Here is a 21,447-nt window from a genome sequence, read left to right as displayed (position 1 = left end):
CTCATGGTTGTGTGATAATACTTGATAAAAAATATATTGAACAACTTTTCACAAGAGCACCGGAGTGTCCTATTTGGCTTCAGACTCTACAGAGGATAGTAAAAACCACCAAGAGGATCACTGAGGTCTCCTTCCCCCCTATTCATACCATTTATCAAGTGACCCCAAGCATAAAACCAAAGCTGCACAGGAATGGCTTAAAAAACAACAAAGTTAATGTCCTGGAGTGGCCAAGTCAGAATCAAGACCTCAATCCAAATGAGAATTTGTGGCTGGACTTGAAAAAGGCTGTTCACTTACAATACCCGTGTAGTCTGACTACAGTTTTTTCCCATTCTTCTTTACATAACTGCTCAAGCTCAATGTCCAGATGTGCAAAGGTGATAGAGACTTATCCACACAGACTTAAGGCTGTAATGATGAATGTGATTGGGAGCTGAATGTCCAAGGATACACAGTGTATAGGAAAGATAGGAAGGTAGGTAAAGGGGGTGGCATGGCCCTGATGGTAAGCAATGATATCAAATCACTAAAAAGGGACATAGGATCAAAAGAGGTAGAATCCTTATGGGTCGAGTTAAGAAATGGCAAGGGTAAAGAGACACTATACAGGCCTCCAAACAGCAGCTGGGATGTGGACTACAAGTTACAGCTGGAAATAGAAAATGTGTGTCAGAAGGAAAATGTTAAGATAATTATGGGCGATTTTAATATGAAAATGGATTGGGAAAGTCAGGAAGGTACTGGATCTCAGGAGAGGGAGTTTGTAGAATGCCTACAGGGTGGCTTTTTGGAGCAGCTTGTCCATAAGCCCACCAGGTGATCGGCTGTTTTGAATTGGGTGCTGTGCAATGAACCTGAGGCAATTAGGGAGCTAGATAGAGGTAATGGAACCCCTTGGAAATAGTGATCATAATATAATTGAGTTCAGTTTCAAATTTGAAAAGGAGAAGCTGGTATCAGGTGTATCGATATTTTAGTGGAACAAAGGAAATTACAATGGTATGAGAGAGGAACTGGCCCAGGTTGATTGGAAAAGTAAGCGAGATGGAGGGACGGTAGAGCAGAATTGGATGAAATTCCTACAAGAAATAAGGAAAGTGCAGGAAAAATATATTCCAAGAAAAAAGAAAATCAGGAATGGAAAAATGGTACAAATGTGGCTAACGAGCGAGGTTAAGGCTAAAATAAAAGCAAAAGAGACGGCATACAAGGAAGCAAAAATTAGTGGGATAACTGAGGACTGGACGACTTTTAAAAGCTTACAGAAGGAAACTAGGAAAGTCAAGTTGAATTATGAAGAGAAGTTGGCAATTAACATACTAAGAGTTTTTAAATATATGAAGAGTAAAAGAGTGACACGGGTAGATATAGGACCAATTGAAAATGATGCTGGAGAAATTATAATGGGTAACAAAGAGATGGCAGAGGAACTAAATGAGTATTTTGCATCAGTCTTCACAGTGGAAGACATTAGCAACTTACCTGACAGCCAGAGGTCTCGGGAATAGAATTAGGTACAGTCAAGATTACTAGAGAGAAAGTGCTTGGGAAGCTAAATGAACTAAGGATAGGTAAGTCTCCCGGACTGGATGAGGTGCACCCACGGGTTCTGAAGGAGGTGGCTTTGGAGATTGTGGAGGCATTGGAAATGATCTTCCAGGAATCAATAGACTCTGGCATGGTTCCGGAGGACGGGAAGGTCACAAATGTCGTTCTATTCTTTAAGAAAGGTGGGAGGCAGCAAAAAGAAAATTACAGTCTGACATCAGTAGTTGGAAAGTTATTGGAGTCAATCCTCAAGGATGAGGTTATGAAATACCTTGGAGTGCATGACAAAATAGGCTCAAGCCAGCATGGTTTCATGAAGGGAAGATCCTGCCTCACTAACCTACTGGAATTTTTTGAGGTAATCTCAAATAAGATTGACAAGGGAGAGGCTGTGGATGTTGTGTATTTGGATTTTCAAAAGGCCTTCGATAAGGTGCCCCATAAGAGGCTGCTTAATAAAATGAGAGCCCATGGAATTACAGGAAAGATATTGGAATGGGTGGAGCATTGGCTCATAGGCAGAAAGCAAAGGGTGGGAATAAAGAGATCCTATTCTGGTTGGTTGCTGGTTACTAGTGGTGTTCAGAAGGGTTCGGTGTTGGGGCCACTTCTGTTTACATTGTATATCGATGATTTAGATTATGGATTAAATGGTTTTATGGCTAAATTGGCAGATGACACCAAGATAGGTGGAGGAGCAGAAAGTGTTGAAGAAACGAAAAGGTTGCAGAGAGATTTGGTCAGTTTCGGAGAGTGGGCAAAGAAATGGCAGATGAGATACAATGTGGAGAAATGTACGGTTGTACATTTTGGAAGAAAAAATAATCAGGCAGATTATTATTTAGATAGGGAGAAAATTCAAAAATCGGAAGTGCAAAGGGACTTAGGGGTCCTCATGCAGGATACTCTAAAGGTTAACCACCAGGTTGAATCAGCAGTAAGGAAAGCAAATGTTACGTTGGCATTCATTTCAAGAGAAATAGTGTATAAGAGTAAGGCAGTGTTGATGAGGCTCTATGGGGCACTGGTGAGACCTCAATTGGAATACTGTGTGTATCTTAGAAGGGATGTACTGATGGTGGAGAGAGTTCAGAGAAGATTTATGAGGATGATTCCTGGAATGCAGGGGTAACATATGAGGAGTGTTTGTCAGCTCTTGGAGTGTATTCATTAGAGTATAGAAGAACGAGAGGGGATCTCATAGAAACATTTCAAATGTTGAAAGAGTTGGACAGAGTAGATGTGGAAAGGCTGTTTTCCCTGGTGGGTGAGTCCAGGACAAGAGGCCACAGTCTTAGAATTAGAGGGTACCCATTTAAAACAGATGAGGAGAAATTTTTTTAGCCAGAGGGTCATGGATTTATGGAATTTGTTGCCACATACAGCTGTGGAGGTCCAATCATTGAGGGTGTTTAAGGAGATTGATAGGTATCTAATTAGTCAGGGATGAAGGGATATGGGGAAAAAGCCAGAAATTGGAACTAGATGGGAGAATAGTTTAGCTCATGTTGGAGTGGCAGAGCAGACTCGATGGGCCGAATGGCCTACTTTTGCTCCTTTGTCTTGTGTGAGAACATTAAATAAATTACTTGGCTCTTTTTCCTTTTGTTTAAACTGAATTTGTTACTCAATTAAGATGTGGCTGACTTGATTCAAAAATTGCAAAGATATTAATCTAACCTTTTCTTGAATATTTGTTTACTTTCTTACAGTTGAGGGCTTTATCACATGTTTTGAAAATGCCCATGGAGGTTATACAAGCTGACTCTGCTCCAATCACAGTAGGTGAAGAGTATGGAAAGAAACCAATAATTCTAGTGTGAGTAGAAGCATTTATTATTGGAGACTTCAGTTATAAAAAATACTTCAATATTATAGAGCTTTATCAAGTTATAAATAGTTACTACAGGCCATCCAGGGTGAAGAACACCTAACTTAAGGACATCCTACATTTGAACTATCTACCCTAATATTAAATTTAAAAGTCTGATGTATGTACATGTGAAAGATGTGCTTATCATATTGAGTGAATATTGTATTTTGTATATTTTCAGACAGGACAATGTCAACTTAGGGATGTCAGTAAAATTTAAACCTGTTTGTTACTAGAGACAGCTTGTAGGATCAGATATTCCCATTCAAAGATATTATCTTCTGGATGCACACGAGCTCTGGGGATGGAAATGGCCTATTCTCGGATTTATCATGGATTGACTGCTATATTTGTGAGGCTGAATTACTTTCTCTATATAATGTTAAAAGAATTAACTTAATAATGAAATCAAGGTAATGTAGGTTCAAAGGTTCATTTTATTATCAAAGTATGTATGCAGAATACATCTGAGATTTGTTGTCTTCAGATAGCCATTGGGTACAGAAAAATATTGGAAATTGTTGAGGTCCCCCCCCCCCCCACATGAAAAAGAAACAAAACTCACAAACCCTAAACTACCCACCCCCAACCTCCTTCCTCACACAAAAACTAACAGATTGCCCCACCTGGACACAGCAGCTAAAACATCAAAACCCTAACCCCAAGCTCCTCCCGCGCAGAAAATCAGCAGCAACGACATCAAACACCCAACCCCTCCCTCACCCAAAAAAGGAACATATTGCCCTCCCAGCGATCAGCAACAAGGAAAACACAAAAACGGAAGGAAACCAATATAAACTACAGTCCACCTCAACAATCACGTATGTCTCAGAATTTTGAAAACATCCTCCATTCGCAATGAGGAGAGCCAACAACTTGAACTTAGTCCTTTTGTGAGGCCTTCATCTGTCGAGGAGTGGCTTTCCAATCCCTGGCCTGACATGGCCTACCATGGGGAGCGATACTCAACATCGTCCAGCTGAGAAATACATTGTGATGGTAATGTTAATACAGGAATTGTTCATTTGTGATTCCTGCAGTTTTAGTTTCAAGCAAACAGCCTTTAAAAGCCCATCATAAATATTACCAAATATATAAAAGAAACAAAGTATGGCTTTTAGCATGCTTAAGAGTTCACAGACTTTTTTTTACTTGTCTGTTGGGCTCTCTGTTGATAGCTTTACAGGATCCATTGGACAATTCTGGACCTAATAGTGAGTGCATCTCTGTGCAATTTAAAAAAGCAAACCCCATTCTAATTCTGTAGATCAATATTAGCAAAAAGTACTCTTGGGTAAGGTGTGAAATCACAGATGATGCCGTTCTAAATGTAAGGCCTACCATTCTGTTGGCTAAGTTCAGATCAAATATTAAATAGATTTAACCATGAAAATATTTCCTAAATTGCTAGAAGTTTTATAGCTAGGGACTATCTTGTAGTTTTTTGATTAGTTAATAGACTTTTTACAGCAGCTTGTTAATGCCAAAAAGTCAATTTGTACATGATTATAACATGCCCTGTTAATTCCTTTAAAGTGCTTCATATCATACACTGTTAAATGTTTTTTCTTGTTTACAGATACATGAGACACGCATATGGTTTAGGAGAACATTATAACTCTGTAGAACAATTAAAAGACCCAGATACAGAAGATACAAGCTGAATGCTACCAGTATTTACATTTTCTATCAGTGTTTCAATTTCAAATGTACTTTTCCTGTGGAGCTGAAAATTGTACTTTTGCACAGTTCATTTAGAAAATTTACGAATAATGCATATCCCACTTGTTTTTCTTGGGTACATCATTTAATTGTGAGAAGACCAATAAAAGCTAAATGGAGATTGCATGTGGTGATAAGGATTAAATATTTCAGTGATCCTGCTATTCAGTATGTGCTGTGCATAATAATGTTAATAAAATTAGCAGAAAATATGTTACACTTCATGTTTTGTGCCATTGAATTTTGAAACTGCTGAAATTGCTTGTCCTTTTTTCTGAGAATGGATATAATGTAATTCAAACTATGTCCAGTTCTGGTTGCCTCATTATAGGGAGCTAGTGGTATAATGAGGAGGGGTGACGGGTTGACATTTAAAGTTAAATGTGGAAAGAATAAAACAGCAGCCGGTGTTAATGATATGCACAGATTTGGTAGACTAAAGGGACTGTTACGTGCTATATAATACTATAACTTAAAACTGATTGAAAGCTGTAATGAAAAGGAAAACCAATTGGTTTTTAAGCACCACAGATAGAAAGGAAATCTTAGAAAATTTTCTTGAGGGTGACACAGTAGTGTAGCAGTTAGCATAATACTACAGCACCAGTGACCTGCATTCAATTTTGTTGCTATCTGTAAGGAGTTTGTATGCTCTCCCCGTGACCTCATAGATTTTTTTTCTGGGTGCTCTGGTTTTGTTCCACGTTCCAAAGACGCATATTAATACACATGGGTGTAATTGGGTGACATGGGTTCATTGAGATGTTACTAAGCTGTATCTCTAACTAAATTAAAAAATGGTGAATAAAAGACTGGAACCCTTTCATCCTCTTATTGCATCTCACTGTTATAAATCTTTGTTTTCACAGATTCCATTTGTAGCACAGTAGCTAAGTTACTGATTAACTGGAATGGACTGCTGGACACAAGACATATCCTGGCAGTCTTGCAATTTAAATTCAAGTAATTTGACCAAAAATGGAATTGAAAAGCTTGTACCTCCTGTACCTAAAGAAGTGGCTACTGAGTGTACGTTTTTGATTTGCTGTTGTAGTCCATCCGTTTCAAGGTTTGATGTGTTGCATGTTCAGCGATGCTCATTCACACCACTGTTCTAACACATGATTATTTAGTTGCTTGTTGCCTTCCTGTCTGCTTGAACCATTCTGGTCATTCTCCTTTGGTCCACCCACAAGTCCCAGTCACATTTTTTTTTGTTTGTTTTTCTCACCATTCTCTGTAAACTCTGGAGACTGTTGTGCATGAAAATCCCAGGAGATCAGCAGTTTCGGATATTCAAACTGGTGCCTATCTGGCATCAACAATTATTCCACAGATCATAATCACTTTGATTACATTTCAGGAGATAGGCCAGTAATGTTAAACTTGATTCTGATTCTGCCATTTCTTCCCCATTCTGATGTCTGGTCTGAACAACAAACTGAACCTCTTGACCATGTTTGCATACTTTTATGCATCGGGTTACTGCCACATGATTGGCTAATTAGATATTTGCATTAATGAGCAGGTGTACCTAATAAAGTGGCCACTGAATGTAAGTTTGTAACCACGACATTACTAAATAGTTGTGAAAAAACCTGTCTGAACCTAGAGAAGAAAATCCTCTGAAATTACTCAGTTGAGATGTGTTATTTAGGGATGGTCAATAAACGTCAACTTTGCAAACCATGTCTATATCCCATGAGCAAATAAACAAAATAAATTGTCTTTCTACAGCATGTTGCACTTGACAATTTTGTCCACATTTGTAGTACGATCAATATTGTTTCATAAAGATATGGATAGGAAGAGTAGGAGTAGTTGGGTAGGTGACAAAAGTGGTTAAAAAGGTAGATTTTGTAAAGCTTTTATTAACTGGGAAAGAGTCGCTAAGTTGCAGAAATGTAATGTTGAGATTTGTGAAGGTTGGATGATGGAAGGACTTGGGTAACATTGCGGGTCTGAAAAGGAATTGGTTGCTTAGGAATCAGGTAATGTGTTTTGTAGTGAAATTCATAAACATAAGTGGAAACAAAGGCAACTGGAAACAAAAAGAAATGGAATTGTTATTTGTATATAAATTATATTCATCACAGAAAGAAGAGCACAATATTTCACAAGAGATTTTGAGGATGCTGGAAATCTTGAGCGCGACAAAATGCTGGAGAACTGTTTATTCCCTTTTGTGAATGCTGCCTGACCTACTGAGTTCCTCCAGCATTGTGTGTGTGTGTGGAATAATATTATGTCAGGAGAAACTCAGAATGCCCGTGCTTGTCAGTGATCATATAAAGGGTTGATAGAAGTTTAAGAAGATGACTTCAGTTTTTGATTTGAATAAATCATCATATCTGATAGTGTTGAGAGGGGGAACCATTGTGTTGACATACAAAATTAAAGCAGATGGTGGCACAGTAGCATAGTGGTTAGCACAACGCTTTACAATACCAGCAATCCAGATTCAACACCCGCTGCAGTCTGTAAGGAGTTCGTACGTTCTCCCTGTGACCGCTGAAGTTTCCTCCGGGTGTTCCGGTTTCCTCCCACAGTCCAGGTTGGTAGGTTAATTGGTCACTGTAAATTGTCCTGTAATAAAGCTAGGAGTAAATTGGGGGATTGCTGGGCAGCCTGGCTTGAGAAGCCTGAAAGGCCAATTCGGGACTATCTCAATAATAATAAATGCAAGGGAAGGGTCCTTAAGCCTCCTATTCCATTAGAAATGTTAGTTGGGTTTGAAATTTAAAATTACTTTCACACTATTGTATATGTTGTCCCAAGAAAAATAAACATCAGAATTTGTATCTACTGAAGTGTTGAGGATTCACAGTTCTTTAGTATAGAAATTTCCAAAGATTCATAACTGTCTGAATGAAAAATAATCTGATTTTACTCCTAAGTGGTTTTCCTCTTCTCCTGAGATTATATACCCTTATTTTACATTTTCTAAACAGTTTTTTTAAGACATTGGAGCTAAAGTAGGCCATTCAGCACATCGAGGCTACTCTGCCATTTCATCGTGGCTGATCTTTTTCCCCCTCAGCCCCGATCTCCTGGCTTCTCCCTGACTAATCAAGAACCTATCAACCTCTGCCTTAAATATACACGTTCGCTTGGCCTCCATAAATGCCTGGGGCAACAAATGCTGCAGGTTCACCTAACTCTGGCTAAAAAAATTACTTCTCCGTTTTAAATGGATGTTCCTGTATTCTGAGAATGAGTCCTCTGGTCGTAGACTCACCTACCAGAGGAAACATCCTCTCCACATCCACTCTATCGAGCCTTTAAACATTCAATAGGTTTCAATGAGATTGCCCTCATTTTTCTGAATGCCAGTGAGTACACGCCCACAGACATCAAACACTCATAATAAACCTTTCAATCCCTAAATCACATTCATGAACTTCCTTTGAATTCTCCCCAATAGTAGCACATCCTTTCTTTGATACAGGGCTCAAAACTGCTCCCAATACTCCAAATGAGGCCTCATCAGTGCCTTCTACAGCCTCAGCATTATACCCTTCCTTTTACATTCTCGTCCTCTCAAAATGAATGCTAACATTGCATTTGCCTTCCTCATCATCGACTTAATCAGCATGTTAACCTTTAGGGAGTCCTCCATGAGGACTCCCAAGCCCCTTGCCTCATATTTTTGAATTTTCTCTCTACACTTTTATTCCTTCTACCTAAGTGCATATCCATACACTTCCCAATACTATTCGATCTGTCACTTATTTGCCCATTCTCCTAATCTAATTCCTTCTGTAGCCTTCACTGCTTCCTCAACACTACTTCCCCACCTATCTTCATTTTGACTGCAAACTTGGCCACAATTCCATCATCCAAATCATTGACCTACAACTTAAAAAAAAAGTCCCAGCACAGACTCCTGTGCGAACACCATCAGTCACTGGTAGCCTATCAGAAAAGGCTCCCTTTATTCCCACACTCTTGCCAGTCAGCCAATGCTCTATTAATATTAGTATCTTTCCTATAATACCACGGGTTCTTACCTTGCTAAGCTGCCTTGTGTGGCATTTTGTCAAAGGCCATTTGAAAATCCAACTCCACAACATCCGCCAATTCTCTTTAGTCTATCCTGCTTGCTATTTCCTCAGAGTTCCAACAGATTAGTCAGACAAGTTTTTCCCTTGAGGAAACCATATTTGCTTTGGCCTATTTTATTATGTGTCTTTCAGTACCCTGAAACCTCATCCTTAACAATTGACTCCAACATCTTCCCAACCACTGAGGTCAGGCTAATTGACCTATAATTTTTTTTTTGCCTCCCTCCCATCTTGAAGAGTGAGATAACATTTGCAATTTTCCACTCCTCTGGAGCAATGAAATAATCTAGTGAATCTTGAATGATCATTACTAATACCTTAAGCTATGCCTTTCTGAACCCTGGGGTTTAGTCTATCTGGTCCAGCTGACTTGCTTACATTTAGACCCTTGAGCTTCCCATGCACCTTCTAGTAACAGCAACTACTCAGTTATGCGCGTGACACTCTTGAACATCTAGCGTTCTGGTAGTGTCTTCCACAGTGAAGACTGATGCAAAATACTTAATCAATTCATCTGCCATTTCCTTGTCCCCCATTACTACTACTCCAGCATTATTTTCCAGCAGTCTGATATCTTTATCACTTTTACTCTTTATATATCTGAAGAAGCTTTTGGTACCCTCATCAATATTATTGGCTAGCTTACCGTTGTATCTCATCTTTTTGTTCCCTACAGCTTTTTTTTAGTTAATTTTGTTTTTTGTTGGTTTTTAAGTTTCCCAGATCTCTGACTTCCCACTAATTTTTATTCTATTTTATGTCTTCTCTTTTGCTTTTTATTTTAGCTTTGACTTACCCTTGTCAGCTATGGTTGTGTCATCCTGCCTTTAAACTACTTCTTCCTCTTTAGGATGTATGTATCTCATGCCTTCCGAATTGCTCCCAGAAACTCCGGCCATTACTGCTCTGGATGGCATCCCTGCAAGTGTCCCCTTCCAATCATCTTCAGCAAGCTCCTCTCATGCCTCTGTAATTCTCTGTACTCCACTATAATACCAGTCCATCTGACTAGCTTCTGCCTTTCAAATTGTAGGATGAATTCTACCATATCATAGTCACTGCTTCCTAAGAGTTACTTTACCTTAAGCTTTGTAATCAAATCAGGTTCATTACACGACATCCAATTCAGAATAACTGATCCCCTAGGGGGCTCAACCACAAGCTGCTCTAAAAAGTCATCTCGTAGGCATTCTACAAATTCTCTCTCTTGGGATCCAAAATCAGCACCAACCTGGTTTTTCCAATCTACCAGCATATTGAAATCCCCCATGACTATCGTAACATTGCCCTTTCAACGTGCATTTTCAATTTCCCATTACAATTTTTTATCCACATCTTGGCTACTGTTTGGAGACCTATATGTAACTCCCTTCAGGGTCTTTTTACCTTTGCAGTTCCTTAACTCTAACCACAAGGATTCAACATCTACTGATCCTTTGTCACCTCTTTCTAATGATTTGATTACCTGCCAGTCCTTTCAATACAATGGGGATATTATGCCCCCAGCTACAACCATCTTTCATTCATGGCTCAGTGATGCTCACGTCGTACCTGCCAATCTCTGCGCTACAAGATCATTCACCTTATTTCTTACACTGTATGTATTCAAATGTAACACCTTCAGTCATGTATTTGTCACTCTTTTGTCCCCTGTTGCATTGTAACTCATCCCACTGACTCTGTCAGTCTTGCTACACACTGCCTCTGCTTCTATGCCAACTGCCCCATCCCTAGCCCTATCACTCAGTTTCACATCCCCCTGCCAAATTTGTTTAAACCCTTCCCAACAGCTCTAGCAAACCTACCCCCAAGGATATTGGTGCCCCTCAGGTTCAGATGTAACCTGCCCTTTTGTATAGGTCATACCTTCCCCAGAAGACCTCCCAATGATCTAGAAAACAAACCTGCCCTCTGCACCAGTTCCTCAGTCATATATTCATCTGCCAGATCATACTTTCTTATGCTCACTGGCGCGTGTCAGAAGTAGTAATGTAGAGATTACCATCCTGGATGTCCTGCTGTTCAGCTTTCTATCTGGCTTCCTAAATTTTCTCTTCAGCTCACCCTTCCCTTTTAAAGATGTCCCTGACGCCAGCAGCTGGGAGGCGACATACTATGCAGGTGTTTCTATCACGTCCACCATAATCTTGTGTCTACTCTAACTATGAAATCTCCTTTCATTACTGCGGTCCTCATCCCCCTTCCCTTTTGAACCTCAATGTCAGAGACCTGATTGCTGTGGCTTCTGCCTGGTAGGTTGTTCCTTAAGATTTTGAGCCATTTTACTGTACTTGATTTCTCAAGCTAAGGCAACCTTTGATTCATAATAATTATTATAATTTGATATATTACTTCCTCTAATACATCCTTGGATAAAAGCAAAATTGTGCATAGCCCTTAGAATGCAGTCTCAATAAGGACTTGGGAACATTTTAGTAGCTCCAGCCTCACCTTGCTATTACTTTGTAATAAATGAATTCCATTTGTATTCCTAGTTATATACTATATAATTTTAAGGCCAAAGTTTTTCATAAAGTATTGACTTTTATTCTTACTATCAAATTGAATATCATGTCATGGACTCACTTTCAGGGATTCTTTATCTCATGTTCTCAACATTTATTGTTTATTTATTAATATTATTTATTTTTTCTATTTGCACAGTTTGTTGTTTTTTGCATATTGATTGTCCATCTTGTTGGGGCAGTCTTTCATTGATTCTATTATGTTTCTTGTATTTACTGTGAATGCCGACAAAGGAATGAATCTCAGGGTTTTTTATATATATACTTAGATAATTAGTTTCTACTTGATGTTCTTTGTTATTGCCCACTCTACCAGTCTTTAACACCTCACAACCCTTGGTTCATACATTTTGTACTTAACTGTCAATCACTGATCCTCATAACATCCTGTTAGTTATACAGTATCTCTAAATCTTCAAAATGAACTCCTCTTCCTTCATCTAGGTTTGTGGCTAATTTCAGTTAATGAAGAGCCTGTGCTGTACTATTCCATGTTCTATATAGGGTCAAGTTCCTATTTTAGGAATAAATCTAATGCATATTTTACTTGTGGAAATTTAAAATAATTACAACAAATGCTGAATACATGTCAGTCAAGGTTTGTAAAAGAGATTTGGAGTTAATATTTAAGGTCAAACACCAGCAAGTTAACTTTCTTTCTCCATAGATGTTGGCTAACCTGCTGTATTTCCAGTTTTTGTTTTATAACCAATTAAACTCTTCACATTTTACGCAGCTTCCATAAAAAAATTACCCCAAAGAGTATTCCAATTGATTTTACACATCGCCATTGTCCGTTTTAACCACTATTTTTACGCCCATTAATTTTAAGATAATTGATAGTTTTTCCGATTACCCTCTCAAGGCACGGAGAAAGAGCCGTGCGCACACGGGGAGGTTTGGTCAGCCATCCGCCAGAGGGCGCGCGCGGGTCCCCGCCCAGGGCAGTTGCGCCCGTCTCCTTGGAGACAGAACGCGGGGCTCAGAAATGGCCGATATTCTGGTGTTACGAGCGGTTCGAGGGAACGCGAGGAATCTGGATCTAAGCGGCAAGAAGCTGAAACGGGCTCCAAAGGCGGTGGGAAGGTTGCAGGAATTGAAACGACTGCAACTGAGAAATAACCTCCTCACCGACCTCCCGGAGGAATTCCAGACACTTCACAAGGTAAAGAGAAGGGGTACCCGAAACGGAGCCTGAACTAGAACCTGTTGTCTTTGGACCTAAATCACGCTCCCGTTGACATGAACCTCACCCACCGCCCCATCTCGTACCTGAGCCCCGTGCACTGCCGGACGAAACCCTACCCATTCCTCTGAAAGTTAGCCACGTTTAATTAGGAATCACACGTGATTTTTCCACGGTTTCGAATGAAAGGAACAACATTATGTTCGGATTCTGCTGCTGCCTTGGAGGTTATAAAAGGGAATAAATCAAAAGCTCCTCCTGACAGTTATTGAGATTCTCTTAGTTTTGTTTAGAGTAGGGAAGATAGGTTGTGAAGTTAGATTTACAGGGATACCTGCGCATGCTGGGGTGGAGGGAAATGAAATTCTGGATGGCATTGCAAAGTCTTCCTTACTGAGCGGGCAAGTAGGAATTAGAGTACCCCTAGGCAGAGCAGAATTGAGAAGTAGGATTAAAAAAGGTATAGAGAAGAAATGGCAAGAAGATTGGAAAATGAATTAAAGGGAAAGCATTTCTTTTCTCGTCACCCTCCAGGTAAAAAGCTCTCAGACTGTTACTCTTAATTTCACCATATCTCTATGATTTAAACAAGACTTAGGTTGTGGCATTGTGGGCTAAATTATTTCTTAAAGATAATAGGAAAACATCCTACTGGATTGTGTGACTGGTAGTCCAGAGACAGTTCAGCATGTTTTGCTGAGTTGTAATCAAGATAAAATTGAAAGAAGTATACTGCTCAAGAGGCTGTCTGACTTAACTGTATTTTGTTTTTCTATTAAATCTTTGTTTGGCCACCAAGAGAACCACTATCTGATTGAAAAGTTTATTATTCTGTTTCTAGGTGCGACTAGTTTATATTTGAGAATTTTGAGTTTCTTGAAATTCTGTAATTAATTGTACATCCTGCGGAGGGCAGTAAAATGCCTAGATGCGTCTAAACTGCAAGAAGAAGAAAGGAACAAAATAAACACGTTTGAGGATAAGTGGTTGACAGTGAGAAGGACCGTAAGTGACATACATTACCTGGTCAGTGCAAAGCGTTAACAGCACTGATCATGAAAAATGTGAGATAGTGCTTGTAAGAAGGTACATCTCCTAGGTAAAGAAATCTACAGTAAAGTACAGGCCTGGAAAGGCACAGGGGTCCACGTTGAAATATGGTAGTTAAAATACATTGAAAAGACATCCATAGTAGCTACAGCATAGAATGGAAGGCCAGAAAGGTTATGACAGTGTACAATGCCAGTTATATCGGTGCTTTGGCAATATATACAGATCTACCACTTGCCACATTGTAGAAAAATTGTGATTCTCCTTAACAGGGTGTAAAGGGTATTGCCAGGGGTGAAAAATGTTAACTTTCAAGGATTGGAAGCACAAGGATTGTTTTATTTGAACAAAGAGGTTGAAGGGAGAGGCAGTTGAGACAGATAAACTCAAGCTATGTCAAGATATAGAAAGGAGTTGTTAGTGGGGAGGAGATGGTTGTCAAAAACCAGGGGCACAGGTTTAAAATAACTAGAGAAGGAATTGTGGGGAGATGGAGGTACATGTTCACCTGGAAGGTGGTCGGACTTTAGACTCACTGTCTGAAAGGCTGGTAGAGACAGAAAACCTTGTTGCACTTAATATATATCAAGGGGTGTAAACTTGATGAACTATAATCTGTAAAGTTGCAGACAATGCCAGAAGATGGGATTGAGTTGGGCAACTCTTAAACTGATACACTCAGAATAGGCTGTATAGTTTTCCTTTATGTTCCTCTGATTTTACAAATTCTAGTAGGTGAGCTCTCATTCCTCGGTACTTTACTGTTTGTTTGCTCTACAAAATAGTAATGGAAAGTAATTATCCAATACATCTGCTATATCCTTATTTTGATTTGTAATAGAACTTTAACAAGATGATACTCACCGCTGTATAACTAAAAGTTTTCTGTGTTAATTGTGGTGGGCTTGTAATATTTCCTGTGTTTGCTCTTTTTCTTATTTAGAGTGTCTAAACATGCATTATTTGATGCTGCTTTGTATGATCTCAGGTTGTCAACAGTTTTAAAAAAAGTTTGAGCTTTGTTTTAAGCAGTTTTGCAGGGTTAAGGATGGTTTGCTTTCCATCCAGACCTGAGTTATGGAATTGCTGATAAGGCTAAGTAGTACAGGCATTGCCTGACAAGGGATTTGAATGATTGTTTGAGAAGTAGTGCTGTATATTCCTTACACACAAGCAGGAGTGCCTTTCCAGATGCTGCTTTTCTATTTTGATTCTGAAGGGTCTGGGATTCCTATCATTCAGAAGGAACTTTGAAGTGTTTTTTTCTGACCTTTTTGAAATTTGTTGCTGTGTTTAGAATATCAGCATGTAAATGATGCTACCACCAACTGATTGTGATTATAGCCTGGATGGTTGCTGAAGGTAGGATGTTGCAAGCAGGTTGTTTGACGTCTCTCTTGATAATACAGTAATTATGTTCCAACGTACATGAGAAACTTTTATATCTCTTTTCTAGCTGACATATCTCAACCTGGGCAATAACTCATTTGAAGCACTTCCAGAAGTTCTGAAGAATCTGAAACAGTTAATGAAACTCCATTTGTTCGGTAACAAACTAGAAAAGTTGTCACCAAGTGTGATTGGTAAATATAACACATGTTCCTACTACTTGAAGTTTAAAATGTATTACTTAATTATAGAAGTTTTCATGAATTGAGGTATTAATAGCAATAAATGAAATAGTCCAGAATACCAGCCAAATAATTTAAAAACTTTTTATATAAATGTTACACTAAATTTTCCACTGAACTATTAAGCTAAATGGGAATATGGGAACTGAGGCTTCCGTGAGTTGAAAGGAATTGGGGAACCAGGTCCCCACTGTGCTAGAGGGAAAGTGGGAACAGGGGCCTAGGTGACTGAAAGAGAATGCAGCAAATGTTACCTGATGAAGCAGATGCCCAACGGTCAGTATTTCTGAATAGCTGGCTAGGAGACATTGGATTTTAGTTGTATTGTCAATGATCAGCTTTTGTAACACCGGATCATTCTGTCTTATCATGCTACAAAAAGAGAATCTAGAACAAGTTGCAAGAAGTAACAACAGAAAATCTGCAGATACTGTAAATCCAAGCAACACACACAAAATGCTGGAGGAACTCAGCAGGCCAGACAGCACCTATGGAAGAAAAGTATAGTCACTGTTTTGGGCCAAAACCCTTCGATGGGAGTTCAATGAAACCCTCTCTCACTGCTCCCCCTGCTGCTCTCTGTAACAGAAGAGTCTCGGCCCAAAATGTCAACTGTACTTTTTCTCCATAGATGCTGCTTGGCCTGCTGAGTTCCTCCAGCATTTTGTGTGTGTTGCTAGAACTAACATCAGTTTCCTTTTTTCTTGACCTGTTGGAGTTAAGTGACAGTCAGAACTTTCTGTTGTAAATGTAGAATTTTGTTCTTATTGTGCTTGACTTTCAACATGACACTTCCTATGCAATCTGCTTCTGATGGCTCTGAGTTCCAATAAATAAAACTCCTTGGAATAATCTAATCACTATTTTGTGAAAATGACAGAATTACATGAAAATATTGGTGAAGCAAGCGCACTTGGTTTAACCCTGAAATACAGGATGACTTACTGTGATGTTGTAAACTGGGTCGGGAAGCACACATCTAATACTTTTTCCACCATAATCCAATTTCCATAGCCAATGTCCTGGTGAAATATAACACAAACATAAACATGGAAACAAAATAACGGTTGCAGGGAAATATTCTTTGGGTATAACTGTTCCTGGTTTCCTGTCACATCTCAACAATGAGGACACCTTCATTTGTTTGGTAATAAACTAGGCAAGTTTTCAACAAGTTTACGTACATGCTAAATATAAATAATGCTTTAAGAGAGAAACACACACAAAATGATGTAGGAACTAAGCAGGTTAGGCAATGTCTATGGAAGTGAATAAAGAGTTGACATTTCAGGGATGTGATGTTGAGGCTCAATAAGGCACTCGTGAGATCACACTTGGAGTATTGCATGCAGTTTTGGGCTCTTTATTTTAGAAAGGATATATTAGCATTGGAGAGGGTTCAGAGAAGATTCATGAGAATGATTCCAGGAATGAAAGGGTTACTGTATGAGGAACGTCTGGCAGCTCTTGGGGTGCATTCTCTGAAGTTCAGGAGAATGGTGGGAAGAATCGCATAGAAACATTCCGAATGTTAAAAGGACTGGACAGATTAGATATGGCAAAGATATTTCCCATGGTAGAGGAGTCTAGGACAAGAGGGCATGACTTCAAGATAGAAAGACATTCATTTAGAACAGAGATGCGTAGAAATTACTTTAGTCAGAGGGTGGTAAATCCATGGAATTTGTTGCCACGAGTGGCTGTGGAGGCCAGGTCATTGGGTGCATTTAAGGCTCTTGATTATCCAGGGCATTATAGGGTATGGGGAGAAGGCAGGGGAGCAGGGATGACTGGATGAATTGGATCAGTCCATGATTGAATGGCGGAGCAGACTCGTTGGGCTGAATGGCTTACTTCTGCTCCTTTATCTTATGGTCTTAAGGCCAAGATCCTTAATCAGGACTCAAAAGAAAGTGGGGGGAGGGGAGTTGCCAGAATAGAAAGGTGGGTGGAGGGGAAGAAGGACCAGCTAGAAGGAGATAGGTGAATCCAGGTGGGTGGGGCAGGGAGGATGAAATAAGAAGTTGAGAGGTGACAAGTTTAAAAGGTAAAGGAGTGGAAAAGATGGAATCAAATAGGAAAGTGATGTTGACCATGGGAGAAAGGGATGGAGGGGCGGAGCCAGGGGAAGGTGATATGCAGGTGAGAAGAGGTAAGAGGACAGAGTGGGAAATAGAAAAAGAGGGAAAGGAGAGGGGGAGATAAATTACCAGAAGGAGAAATTGATGTTCATGCCATCAGGTTGGAGTCTACTTAGACAGAATATAGGGTGTTGCTCTTCCACCCTGAGAGTGGCCTCTTTGTGGCAGACGAGGAGATCATGGACTGATGTGTTGCAACAGGAAAGGGGATAGGAATTAAAATAATTGGCCACCAGGAAATTCCGCTTTTTGCAAATGGAATGGAGGTGTTGGATAAAACAGTTTCCCAACTTAAGTCAGGTCTCACTAATGTAGAGGAGCCCACATCAGGAGTATTGGATGCAGTAGATGACCCCAACATATTTGTAGGTGAAGTGTTGCCTCATCTGGAAAGACTATTTGGGGACCCTGAATGGAAATGAGGGAGGAGGTGAATTCCAGGTGTAGCACTTCGGCAATTTGCAGGAATCACTGCCAGGAGGGAGATTACTGGGAAGGGACAAATGGACAAGGGAATCATGGAGGGAGTGATCTCTGCAAAAAGAGGAGAATTGGGGGGGGAGGTAAAGATGTGTTTGGTGGTAGGTTCTTGTTGAAGATAGCTGAGGTTGTGGAGAATGATGTGTTAGATATGGAGGCTCATGAGTTGGTAGGTGACGAACTCTGTTAAGGCGGTGGGAAGACAGGATGAGCATGGTTGTTCTGGAAATTGAGGAGATGTGAATGAAGTCAGCTTTAGTGGTAGAGAAAGCGAAACCCTGTTCTTTAAAGAAAGGAAATATTTCTGATATCCTAGAAGGGAAAGACTCATCCTGGGATCAGATGCAGCAGAGATGAAGGAACTGAGAAAGTAGCATTTTTACAGGAGACAGGGTAGGAAGATGTACGGAATAGTCAAGATGACCAGGGAATTGGTAGGTTTATAAAAAAAATATTAGTAAGCAGTTTGTCTACAGAGATCAAGAAAGGGGAGAGAGATGTTAGAAATGACCAAGTGAATTTAAGGATGCGTTGTAAATTGGTAAAATTAGTGAAATTGCTGAGCTCAGCATGGGTGCATGAAGCAACACTGATGCAGTGTTCATCGTAGCATAGAAAATGTTGGGAAGCATTACAGGGGAAGGCTTAGAGCATGGACTGTTCAAGTAGCCAATGAAAAGGTAGCTGGAGCCTACGTGGGTGCCCATGGTTACCTCTTGAGTTTAGAGAAAGTGGGAGGATGTGGGCCAGATCAGTCAGACAGGGGAGGTTAGAGGGGAACTGGTGGGGTCTGTTGCTTCTGGTTCTTTCTTGCTAGTGTCATCGTTGACATTTGGTTGAAAATTACATTAGGTAAGAGGGAAATTCATAACTGTAATTCTCAATAAACTCACATAAGACTGGATTGTAGTTGATCCTGACCACTGTCACACTTGCTTCCCTGTGCTTTTTCCACAGCTGCATTTTTTGTGGCTCTGAGAGGTTGTAAAGCTAAGGAATCAGAAGTGAAGTGCATCCTGTTTGTCAGTACAGGGCTATGGTGTTTCACCATTGACATCTGTGCTATAGTTAGCTATAGTTGCACAAAACCACTGGCTAAAAATCTTCCACAAAGAATTAATTGAACTTGTAGTCTCTTAATTATTATTAACAGGGTTTTAAACAATAATTTGAAGGTACAATATGCTTACCAGGCTGTTCCTCAGTTTCCTTGTGACTTGAAAAATTGTGGGAAACATGATAGCACAATAAGAGATGTAGTGACCACCAGCACAGATATTTCTAAATTATATCCATTGTCCAATTTGGTACAAATGAGATCAGAATCATGGCAGAAAAATATATGAGATCAACTATTATTTGGTCAATTGCATAGTATGCTGTTATGTGCCACCCCATCCTCTCCAAAATAATTTGCTTTCTAAACATTTGTCCAATACATAGAAAACCTGTTATTTTGTATAAGCATAATTGCTGAATAAGATGATGAGCAATTTGGGTCAAACCATTTTCATATGAAAATAATAAAATGAGAGAAATTAATTATCAAACTTTTTTTGCTAACGCTTGGGACTTGAGAAATCACTTTTGTATTCAACCTTTAGAGGGCAGACTTGTATAGTACATTTGGTATTTATCTTTGAATGAAACGTTTCAATCAATGTTTTCCAAGAAGTGTTTCAAGAAATAAGTTTTGGTATTTTTTTTTCTGTTTTATAAAAATATGAGAATTGTTTTGTTTACTTGTTTAGTTCAATTAAATCTGCAGTACAGCTTCAGTTTTTTAAGGTCAGGTAGCTTGATTACTTTTGGTATTCGTCAACCGTCTCTGATACTGACTTAGTTTGTTTACCCCTGTTTCTTTTTTAAAGTCTGTTTTTCCCTTTGGCAGTGGAGGACATGCCCATTGTACCTGCTGGCCATGCCTACCTGTTTACCTGTTTTGTATTTCACAATTCCAGTATTCTTGAGTCTTTATTCTCACTCTCTCATTGCTCCCATTCATTCTTTGAATAGATTTACAGCCTATGGTGGTTGGGGAGAAGAGGCATGGCCAGACACACCCCGTCTCCCCCACCTACCTTGTAGCTTGATAAGCTTGTATCCTTCCCAGTTCTGATGAAGGATTTGACCTGAAATGTTAGCAATCTTTCTCTTTCTGTGGATGAAATTTCCACCATTTTCAGTGTCAATATCGCAATCTACTTATCCCCATCTGCGAAGTTTCTAATTTACCTCATTCACCTCCTTCTACCCAACAAGATGAAATGGAAGTAAGTCATCCTGTTTAGATCTGTCTGATACAATAGTTTTCATTCATTCATTAGCTTAGTCTAGTTCAAATATGTAAAATTCTGAGTTTCCACTATTCACATTGTCTTGACCAATTGATATAATCAGCCTACATAAGAACAAACTATTAAAATTAATTTTGTACACTGAAAAGTGGTAGCACGTAGGTAAAGCTGTTACTGAGACGCAAGAGAATCTGCAGATGTTGGCAATCTTAAGCAACTCACACAAAATGCAAGGAAATCAGCAGGTTAGGTTTGCTTTTTGCGAAACCAGCACAGGACAGTACAATCATGACAACCACAAGGTTGGTAGATTCTTGACTAGTCAGCGCATAAAGGGATATGGGGAAAAGGCAGGAAATCGGGGCTGAGAGGAAAATGGAGCAGCCATGATGAAATGGTGGAGCAGACTTGATGGGCCAAATGGCCTAATTCTGCTCCTATATCTTATGGTCTTATCTATGGAGGGACAGTTTGAGCTGAGATCCCTCACCAGGACTGGAGTGGAAAGGCACAAAAGCCAGAATAAGAAGGTATGGGGGGGGGGGGGAATTTACAAGTTGGCAGGTAGTGGGTGAGACCAGGTTAGTGGGAAGGTGAATGATGTGAAAGCTGGGAAGTGACAAGTGAAAGGGCTGAAGGAGGAATCTAATAGGAAAAATCTGTGGACCATGGAATAAAGGAAAGGAAGAGGGGAACCAGAGGGATTGATAGGCAATCATGAGTGTGGGGGAGAAGAGAAGGGGGGGAGGGGGTAAAAGAATTGGGAATGGAAGAAGAGAGTAGGGAAAATAGAAAAATGAGGTGGAGGGTTGAGTAATTAGAAGTTACAGCTTTTAAAAACCAACAGAAGGCAACTAAAAAGATGGAATACTTTAAGCTAGCCAATAGTATTAAAGAGGATACAAAATATTTCTTCAAATATATAAA

At 39.6% G+C, this 21,447-nt stretch overlaps 2 protein-coding genes across 4 annotated transcripts in view; both read left to right on the top strand.

Moving 5' to 3' along the window:
- Positions 1-5,977, top strand: part of otud6b (OTU deubiquitinase 6B) — a 31,641-nt gene extending 25,664 nt beyond the window's left edge. Inside the window, exons 6-8 of one of the 3 annotated variants that reach the window (XR_009513855.1) lie at positions 3,264-3,370; positions 3,661-3,776; positions 5,004-5,977. Coding sequence is in view for 1 of the 3 variants with exons in the window: in XM_059978789.1 (XP_059834772.1) it covers positions 3,264-3,370; positions 5,004-5,088 (192 nt within the window). In the remaining 2 variants the exon portion in view is untranslated. Of the gene's footprint in view, positions 1-3,263; positions 3,371-3,605; positions 3,777-5,003 lie in introns of all 3 variants that reach the window. The other 2 variants (XR_009513854.1, XM_059978789.1) reach the window with 2 other exon arrangements.
- A 6,686-nt stretch (positions 5,978-12,663) lies between these two features.
- Positions 12,664-21,447, top strand: part of lrrc69 (leucine rich repeat containing 69) — a 54,167-nt gene continuing 45,383 nt past the window's right edge. Inside the window, exons 1-2 of the mRNA XM_059978779.1 lie at positions 12,664-12,900; positions 15,428-15,554. Coding sequence (XP_059834762.1) covers positions 12,724-12,900; positions 15,428-15,554 — 304 coding nt within the window. The 5' untranslated portion in view covers positions 12,664-12,723. The remainder of the gene's footprint in view (positions 12,901-15,427; positions 15,555-21,447) is intronic.

Source organism: Hypanus sabinus, chromosome 1 (genome assembly GCF_030144855.1).
Source record: "Hypanus sabinus isolate sHypSab1 chromosome 1, sHypSab1.hap1, whole genome shotgun sequence".
Taxonomy (NCBI): domain Eukaryota; kingdom Metazoa; phylum Chordata; class Chondrichthyes; order Myliobatiformes; family Dasyatidae; genus Hypanus; species Hypanus sabinus.
Note: the sequence above shows the minus strand (reverse complement) of the source record. Positions and strands in the feature narration are given on the sequence as shown.